The sequence below is a fragment of the Drosophila eugracilis genome, unplaced genomic scaffold (genome assembly GCF_018153835.1).
Source record: "Drosophila eugracilis isolate 14026-0451.02 unplaced genomic scaffold, ASM1815383v1 contig_2167, whole genome shotgun sequence".
NCBI lineage: Eukaryota > Metazoa > Arthropoda > Insecta > Diptera > Drosophilidae > Drosophila > Drosophila eugracilis.
In genome coordinates this window covers 1,084,571-1,093,552 of record NW_024573052.1, presented here as the reverse complement: position 1 = coordinate 1,093,552, position 8,982 = coordinate 1,084,571, and the positions used below count along the sequence as shown (strand labels likewise).

General features: G+C 44.8%; 2 protein-coding genes across 2 annotated transcripts; both read right to left on the bottom strand.

The window, feature by feature from the left end:
- Window positions 1-987: 987 nt before the first annotated feature.
- Window positions 988-1,695, bottom strand: LOC108103671 (lysozyme). Its single transcript, XM_017209230.2, has 3 exons — window positions 1,514-1,695; window positions 1,268-1,417; window positions 988-1,205 (listed from the first exon to the last, which is right to left on the bottom strand). Exons 1-3 carry the CDS (start codon window positions 1,674-1,676, stop codon window positions 1,060-1,062), a joined length of 459 nt encoding a protein of 152 aa, XP_017064719.1. The 5' UTR covers window positions 1,677-1,695; the 3' UTR covers window positions 988-1,059.
- A 739-nt stretch (window positions 1,696-2,434) lies between these two features.
- Window positions 2,435-8,371, bottom strand: LOC108103668 (ubiquitin carboxyl-terminal hydrolase 16). The gene is made up of 5 exons (XM_017209226.2): window positions 8,218-8,371; window positions 7,247-7,668; window positions 6,246-6,865; window positions 5,031-6,184; window positions 2,435-4,852 (listed from the first exon to the last, which is right to left on the bottom strand). Exons 2-5 carry the CDS (start codon window positions 7,625-7,627, stop codon window positions 3,654-3,656), a joined length of 3,354 nt encoding a protein of 1,117 aa, XP_017064715.1. The 5' UTR covers window positions 7,628-7,668; window positions 8,218-8,371; the 3' UTR covers window positions 2,435-3,653.
- Between the last annotated feature and the right edge of the window lie 611 nt (window positions 8,372-8,982).

Sequence of the window (8,982 nt, the reverse complement as noted above, 5' to 3'; positions counted from 1 at the left end):
TTTTTCATTTTTATTCACTTAGTTTTCTAAAATGGGGAAGATTTCTTAGGAAATCATTTCAGGGGGCAGCACTTAGTCATAGTATAGGGGTAGATATAGTCAAAGAACTATATATCAAGGGATCTTAAGACAGGATTCGAACACAAAAATACTTTGGTTTTTTCATTTTTATTCACAGAATTAGGTAAGAAAGGGAAGATTTCTTAGGAAATCCTTGCAGGGGGGGGCGGCACTTATTCATCATATTAGGGAAAAATATAGTTCAAAAACTACATATCTAGGGATCTCAAGATAGGATTCGAACACGAAAACAAAAAGTAAGTTTGCACTTGAGTTTTTATTTTGGCTTCATCTTTAACACACCGCATCTCAACGACTGAGAATGCAGATCTTTCGATCTCTTAGAGCTTTCATCACAGTTCCTCTGGAGAACCGGTTCGGGTTCAGAGATAGGGGAGTATGAGTCACATGGTATATATGGGTTTTGGAGGTATGTATCTTATATAAGACGAATTTTGGGGCAAACACAATATCACATCTAGATATATATCTAGATATATATTCTTATATAAAAGAGAGTGTATCTCTGGCACCACTGGGCACTGAAATTTTCTTTCCTTCGACTTTGAATTTTTCTTTTTCCATACAATTTCTTGCTGGGATATATCTGATTTGAACACGTTGCCAAAAAAACGCTCCGAATAGCTCGGCCGATGTTGCCAAATGAAATCCCACCAGTCATACGAGTCCAAAAGCCCCACGTAATCGAGATAGTCTCCCGCCCAGAGGGGTGGAGAGTGGGCTGTTAGTTTCATGAGGTGACTCAATTGCTCAGCTGAAAAGCTTAAAAAGTGTTCATGTCAAAAAGCTTGCATTAGCTTTTTTTTTTGTGGTATAACAGAAGTAGTAGAGAGTAGGAAAGACGCGTTCTACTTTCTAGCAGATCATAAGATCTTATAAGCTGCAAACTACACTCAAAAAAATCAATTTATTGTTCGCAAAAAGGAAATATATTTACCACATTATAGACTTGCATACAAACCCAAGCAGTAGTACCTCCTAGATCCCACAGATGACCCTAAGATTGGGCAGATTCTGGCTGTTATAGCAGTATCGTTGCCATCCTGCCCAGTGGCGAAAGCCATCCGAAGTCTGGATGCGCTTGGCGCATGATGCCGCTTCCCTTAGATTTTCATCCAGTAAATCTACAAGTTAGTGAGGGATAGTACATCAAAGTTCATAGCAGTTCCTGAAAGATTCCCCAAACCTTCACACTTGACATTGCAGATGCCACCACGTCTTCCCTCCTGGCAGAATCTGCTGTTGATTTGGAACAATCCATAGTTACGGGAACCGTTCGGATTCGTGGTGACCCTGCTGGTGTCCAGCTCGCTCTCGTGTTCCAGCAAGCAGATCCCTTAAATTGAGACATGGGATATCGTAGAAGATAGAATAGAATGTCAACAGCATCCAAAGAATATATCTTCTGTCTCATCTGTAGATTCCCACTCACAGTTCGAGAGCAGACTTCGTTCGAAACCATGCTGATTGAGCAGCTTGCGGGCCAGTTCGCAGCGCAGAAAGCGCTTGGCCAAAACCATGCCGGAATTGCTGACCAGGAACAAGCCCAGGCCCAATACCAGCCAGAACCACGAACCGAACAAAGCAGCTCTCATAGTGCTACTGGAAACGCTGAGCTTTTGGCGATCGATTAGACGCCGACCTTGGGAAAAAGCCTCCGGAATGGATTAGGATGAAATGGAGGTCAGATGAAAGGCCAGATCGTTGAGTTCTGATGGGAGATAAGCTGGGAATGAGAACAGTTCTAGGCACAAATTAATGATTTCGCTGATAACTCTTATCTTTTAAGTTTATAATGTCTAAACTCCTCCTTTATTTCTTGAATTTTTATTTATTGTTAGTTTTAAAAAGACATCCATTAATAATGAATTTATCACAAATATATTTCAAAGTTGGAATTATGGTGTTATATTACTCGTACTCAGTATAATAGTTAAATAATTTAAACAAATAACGCGATTTGACTTTACTTTTACTCCTTGTAGAATACATGTAGCTTACAGCATGTATTTTACATTTAAGCTACACAAGTTTAGAATTTCAAATTTGAAATTGAAATTTAGTTACTTAAATTAAAAGCAAATCTGAATGCATGTTCTTAATTTAGCAAAGTTGATTAATGAAACCAAAGATTAAACTCTACAGATTCCATTTGATATCAAATTTGCACTTGATTTTTCTTAAAAACCTGTTAAAACTTATTTTTAAAACAAAACAAAAAAACAAAAATAACTTGATTTTACCCAATACTTAACCTCATCTACAGATCCGCAAGTTGCACAAATTAGAAGGGAACTTTTTTAGGATTCATAAATCGCTTCGCCCTTTAATATACATCAGAGTCCATGGTTGGTTAGTTTATCATAATTTAATCGATAGTTAAGCCTAGGTCATAAGATAAACTGTGTTGTATAATTATTTATGCTTCGCTATTGTATAAATCTCTCTGGCTGCCATTTTCCCCGACGCTACGTAGGTCCAAAAATCCATTTAATCCTCGGCTGAACTTTGTAAATATCTAAGTGGGCGGTATATGTATATTGGCCCTTTATATAGTATATATATATAGCTATATTTATATATATATATATATAGTAGGTGTACATAAGTTAAGTTACTGCAAAGTTAAATATATTGGCAGAAGCGAGCAATTGGTTGTGTTTTTAATTCATTCGTAATTCGTTATAACTTATGAACATCAGCAAATAGTTTTTCTCTCTTGGTGTTTCACTCCTCTCGGCCATTTCATCCGGTGTTTGTCCATTTAGCGTTGATTTCCTTCAAGTTTTCCTCTGTACGTGTGTTTAACATTTGTGTGTGTGTGTGTGTGTGTAGTTTAAGTAACGCTCTGTTTTAGCTGTAAGTTCCAAGAGAACTTCCGTTCATGGTAATTTCCCGTTTTCAGTGTCTTTTTGAAAACTTCTAACACCAAGCTAAATGTACAACAAGAACACAAAGGCCAAAACTCCTGAGAACTATAATTTAAAATGAGTGTCTATATATGTGTGTATGTATGTTTGTATGTGTGTGTGTGTCTCTTCTCCGTTTTCATCTCTTTTTTTTTTCTTTCAACTAACTAAAGCTTGTCCCAAAAGTGAAAACGAAAATTGTACAATAAATTTTGAGTGGGAGAAACGAAATGCATTTTGGCATGTCTGAGTATCTCTGCCATCTCTTTCTCCGTCACTCTGTCTGTCTTTTTCACTGCCCCATCATCTCTGTCTCTGTCTCAGATCTGTGTTGTTTCATTTGTATAATTGCTATTCCTTCAGTCCAGCTTGTAGTCCCTCTACTTCGTTGCCTCGAACAGAAATGCAGTTTTCCAAAAATTAAAAAAAAAAAAAGATATTAAATAAAATAAATCAAAGTTGGGTATTGCGGGAAGGGGAGGGCGGCAATAACAACGAAACCCGGCATAAAAAATTAAATTAATTAGTGTATAGAATATCCTAAACTAGTTTATGGAACGACGTCTGCTCCTCTCCTACTCTTATAGCTCCCCTTCCCGGCTAGACTCCCGCTACATGATCACCTACAAGCCCCTAATCACCCTCATGCTCATGACCTAATCTCTAGTATATGCGCTCGTAGAAGAGCAGATAGGCCTGGGCCTTTAGGGCCGTGTCCTCGCTAACCTCCTGGACACGCGAGTCTGACACGTAATACCATTTGCCGGGCGGTGCCTGCACGTTGGCCGCCTCCTCCTGCGGCGATTGCTGCTCCTCGAGCGACGTAGTCAGAGCATTACTCTCGTCTGAGGTGGATGAGTTGCTGCTTGAGTTCGTAAAGTCATCGCTGTCTTCCAATGCTTGCAGGTGCAATTCGCGCGCCTTCTCCTTGGCTAGCAGCTCCTCCAGCTTCTTCAGTTGGTCATCGTCCTGATCCAGTTCTGCCTTGCTGCCATGCGGCAAGAACTTCCAGCGCTTGTCGTCCGGCGTCACCTTTGGACGCACCTTCACGTAGGCCGTGTAATGGCCGCCATACATCCCGCCGGAGTGCTCGACAACGCCATAAAGGGCGTACAGCAGTTTCTTCTGCTTGCGATCGATGTTCGGCAGATTCTTGACCTTGGAGCCGCAGAAGGCGGCAATGTCCAGCAGATTGGGATAGCTAACAGGGCGCGTCAGCTTGCGGAATATACAGCGTGGTCCGAGCTGGAAACGTTTCAGGTGCAAGATGAGCACTGCTGGCGGACTGGAGACCAACAGCTGCTTGGTAGCATTGGTATTCACCGATTTGGCCTGTGGATCGCTGCCATTAATGCGCAGGGTGCAGCTGTCGCATCCCACCTTGTTCTGGCCCGTCATCAGCTCGACGGCGGTGAAGTTATTCATGCACGACTGGACAGAGCACTCGCCATCCTCGCATTGGTATCGCGGCGCTATCGTGGTGCTCCAATCCGAGTAGCTCTGCGTGCGCACCCGCTTCGTACGGGCCTGAGCCTGAGCCAGGGCCTGAGCCTGGGTCTGGGTTTGACTCTGATTTGTGGTCTTTTCAGGCTGTGTGATATCCTTCACCTCTTCATCTGCCACGGCAGTGCCATTGAGACCGGCATTCTCAGATCCCACCGAGATTTGGCGTATTAGGGTGGCGCCCTTCTCTGAGAGGCCTGCACTGACCAGGCTTGCCGGTGCAGAGTTTTCCTCCAGAACGACCGATGATCCGGATGAGCCCGTGTTGTTATTGCCCGAGGTATTGGTGTCATTGGTGGTATTGGTGCTGGTGCTGCTGTTGGTTGCAGTGGGTGCCGGACTGGTTGCGATGCCGGAATCTGAGAAGGGTTGAAATTAAAGTGGGTCAGTCAATGTTATATAGTTCTATCTCTTAATTGATAGCTAATCACATCTACACCCTTGATAGGTTATAGTATATAGAAAAATTTACTGATAAGGTGATTTAAAGACACTTTAAAGGTCATATTTGCGACCAGAAATCTGACTGCAACTCACCATTCTCGTCCTCTTCGAGCGAATCCTTGTCCATGTGCTCCGGCGTGTCGTCGCGCTTCTCGCCCAGTGGCTGGGCATTGCCATTGCTGTCTGTATAGAACTTGGGCGGAGCTGCTGAGGATGCTGAGGTGCTGGTCGACGCATTGGTCGCTGATGGCGGGGCTGAGTCCTCTACCAGATTGTCCTCGACATCGGCATCGGAGTGCTCCGAGGTAGTCACGCTGGATGAGGTAGTGTCCTCGGTCTGTTCCTTGGGCTGTTCGGGGGCATCGTTGGCCTGGCTATCGCCGGCTCCCAAGGAAGCCAAACCAGTGCTCGGTTCCACGGGATCGGTCAAAGCATTTCCATTTCCGCTGTCGTTCCCGTTAAGCTTAAGGCTCAGCTTCTGAGCTTGCTTATGGCGTTGGTGTTTGGCCGCACGCTTGGCCTTGCGCTCGCGTTCCTTCACCTTCTTCACCTGCGATTTGGATGGACCCAGGGAGCTTTCCTGGTCGGCGTGCAGGAAAAAGGAGGGAGCTGTAAAATCGACCCTACCCTCTGTGAACTTGGTGTTGATAGTCGGCTGACTGGTCTGGGTAGAGGCAGAGCTGCTGGCCACCAGTGAGAGATCCGGACTCGGTTTTCGGCGCTGCGGTGGCTGGGGTTTCTCTACGGCCACGGGTAGTGACATGTCGAGGAAGTACTCGTGCCGTGAGGAAACGCTATGACAATCCTGACAAGTCAACGTAGACACAAGGAAGCCACGGAAGACCTGCTCCGGGCGCAGTATGCGATCGCCAGCTTGGTTACCATAGATCTTGCACTTCTGGCGCATCTCCTCGGACACGCTGTTAATGCCTTGGTCCTTGTAGCCGAGGTTCTCCAGGATCACGCGCTGATAGCGCTTTAGATCTTCGTTCCGCACGCTCTCCAGGAGCTGGCGCAATAGCTCGTGGGCATCATGCTGGTCGCCGCCCGTGAACTGTGGACACTTCGTGCACAGCTTGTCAAAGAGCTTGCTGGGTGTGAAGACACCGCCGCCCGCCTGGAGCTCCTCGAGGGCATTAGCCAGCGCGGCGGTTAGACCGCCCCAAGACGAAAGAGTGCCCTTGATCATGGGCAGCTCAATGTCGCCTTTGTCCTTCATCTTGAAAGTGCCTCCAGGTAGAACAAATCTGTAGAAGTTGGTGGTTGGTCATTAAAGCTCATTTACACTTCCTATCAATCTTTACTTACTCTTCTCCGGGCTCCGCGAGTTCCCTTAGCACAGAGAGCAGGAACGGTGTCTGGGCGAGGCACTGCATCACCGCATTAAAGAAGCAAGTGTTGCCCAAGTTGGTCAATCCCCGCACTCTGGGCAATCTGTCCAGTTCGTTGCGCGGCGTCTCAAAGGAAATGAGACGCTTCTCCACACTGATGCCATTGGTGATGGCGTTGGCGGTTGGCTTGACAATCCTCTTTGCCATTCCTGGCACACTAGTTAAAGTGCCTGAGTTGGATTGTCCTGAGCGGGGTTGCGGTGGTGGCATAGGTATGGCAACCTGGCTGCTACGTGTTCCTCCCCCAGCGCCAGCACCTCCTCCGACACCGGTGTCGTCGAAGGATCCGCCCGTTATGGGCACCATGGGTGTAATGTGCTCTAACGTGGACTTGATCTTCTGCTCGATGTAGCTAATGGTGGGCGGACTGGGCGTGGCTGTGTTGGTAGGCGGTTTCTGGGCCAATCGCTTTACCAGCTCCACGCACTCGAGCAGGTTCTTGCGGAGATTTGAACAGATCTTCATGTCGCACTCATAGCACCAGATGTCGAAGGAGCGCGTGTTCATGGCGAGTGCATGCGAGTCAGAGTGAGGTGTCTGCAAGGAGAAGGATTTGGATTATACTTTAGGCCCTCGTTATGTTGCCTATAGCTGATGACTGATGTCTCTATACCTTTGGCTATTTGTAGTATTTCTTTGTCTTTGTACAAAACGTAATAAATTTAATTTGCAACGTAATAAATTGCGTGACTACTAAAGTTCATTTCAAATGTTATACTGAGTTTTATTTATCTCTTTGAAAACTGAAGGACTTGAAATTTAGTTCTTGGCTTGATAGGATATCAGAAGGAACTTCAAGCGTTAGAACAAGGGATAAGAATCTAACGATAAAATTAATCTTAGAATACGAACATCGAATGTATGATTGATAGACAAACGCAAAAGTTATGGACTCACTAAGATCTACAATCTACCCACCTGGTAGTGTTCTAGGGCATGCTTGTGCCTGGCCCTTCCACACAGCTGGCTGCCGCATTTGAGGCACAGCCATAATGTACTATCAAATTCAAACTCTCCTGCTTCTCCGTTAGAACCTCCTGAAGCGGCTGCTCCTTCGCCGGCTGTCTTGCCCAGCTTCTGGCACTGAGAGCATTCGTACAACAGGCCAGTGGGCTTTAAAATCCGCCTTAACCGGGCTGCATCCACCGCCTTCTTGATGTGCTGGCAGCTGGAGGCGGTAGGCGTGGTCCCGTCTGCCTGTCCGGCGGAGCCGAGTGTGTTCCTATGGTGCAGCTCCTCATCGCCACTGTCCGTGGAGCTCTCGTGATCGTGGCTGTCGGCTTGACGCTTCTTCACCATGTCGACCAGCTGTTTGGCCTTGGCCTCCTTATGAGCGCGCTCTAAAATGAAAAGAACAAAAGGTAAGAATTAGTGGGACTGAACAGCTTGGGGTTAAAGAGGTTATATTGGTGGGTTGTCCTAGCCCAACTATAGATGCTTGCTTTCAAAAAAGGCAATAAGATTAGATATCTGCGAGCGGGAACGGGTCTGCCACATCTCTGCGCGTTCTGAACGAAATTCGGATTTGAATACGGATTAAGTTTTTGGCTATTAGATTTGACTGACATTTGACGCTTTGTTTGCTTTGTTGTCTTTCGTCACACGTTTGGGGATTTTGGCCCAGGATTTGAGGTTAAGTTCGTCGACCCGCTGCCAGCCATTGATATTAAACGCCCCCGAATCCGGCGCACTCCTCGCCCGTTCCCTTGGATATATGTCCCCACAAAACCTACATATATGATTTTTCCCCATTTTGGGTAATTTCTGAAAAATCCAAAGGACTCCACACACTCACATAGGAACAGTCTTCTGCCCACTAACACATACACGCACAGCTGCCTCTTGTTTTGCGCGAATTGTTGATGATTGTGCAATTTTTATGACTTTACCTTGAATTTACTCGCTGCGAAATGCGTTGCACTGGAAGCAAACAACATATAGGTTTAAGAGCACTTCTATTCGCTTTTTTTAGTCGTATATGCGTAAATAGAAAACGTGAGGGACGTGACCAAGTGTGACCGTTATGCACTTAACTCGGTAATGTGGCCAAACATAACCATTGTTTTAAACTGCCTTCGAATTGACGGAGATTACGGAACTGTGGAAAACGAAACATTAAGGATACTGTTCATATTCCATCTATTTAATAGCGCACTTTAATGAGTTAAGTTTTTTAATTGCTTAAATATAAGAAAAATAAACTTTAGTTATTTAAGAAGAAGAAACTTTAAAGTTATTTAAGGCTTTTTCACATGCGAGATCCGCTTTAATTACTAAGATATGATCTCTATGATTAGCGAAATAGCCCTCTCAAGGAATTACTATGGAGTACTGTGTACTATGTTTTAAGTTTTTTAATTGCTTAAATATAAGAAGAAGAAACTTGAACATTATTTAAGGCTTTGGCACTTGCGATATCGAAATAGTCCTCTCAAGGAATTACTGTAGAATATTTTGTAATCCTCTTGTCTAGTTTTTAAAAACATAGCCACAGGACAGCGCCAAATTGAATACAAGAACCATGAGAGCCAAGACCTAAACCACAATAAGAAATGCAAACTTTTTTCAAATTCTTCAGCCTTAGAAGAGGTTTACTACAATAGTTTTAGAAGCTTCACAAAAAATGAAAAGGTTAAACAACCCGTTTTTGGAGC

Bases quoted from the DNA above. Each gene is read 5' to 3' on its own strand.
- LOC108103671 (XM_017209230.2), bottom strand. From the start codon at position 1,676: ATGAGAGCTGCTTTGTTCGGTTCGTGGTTCTGGCTGGTATTGGGCCTG. The intron at 1,418-1,513 runs GTGAGTGGGAAT...TCTCAATTTAAG, and splicing joins ACGAAGTCTGCTCTCGAACT to GGATCTGCTTGCTGGAACAC. The intron at 1,206-1,267 runs GTTTGGGGAATC...ACTAACTTGTAG, and splicing joins CTGCAATGTCAAGTGTGAAG to ATTTACTGGATGAAAATCTA.
- LOC108103668 (XM_017209226.2), bottom strand. From the start codon at position 7,627: ATGGTGAAGAAGCGTCAAGCCGACAGCCACGATCACGAGAGCTCCACG. The intron at 6,866-7,246 runs GTGGGTAGATTG...TTCTCCTTGCAG, and splicing joins ATGCCCTAGAACACTACCAG to ACACCTCACTCTGACTCGCA. The intron at 4,853-5,030 runs GTGAGTTGCAGT...AACCCTTCTCAG, and splicing joins GCTCGAAGAGGACGAGAATG to ATTCCGGCATCGCAACCAGT.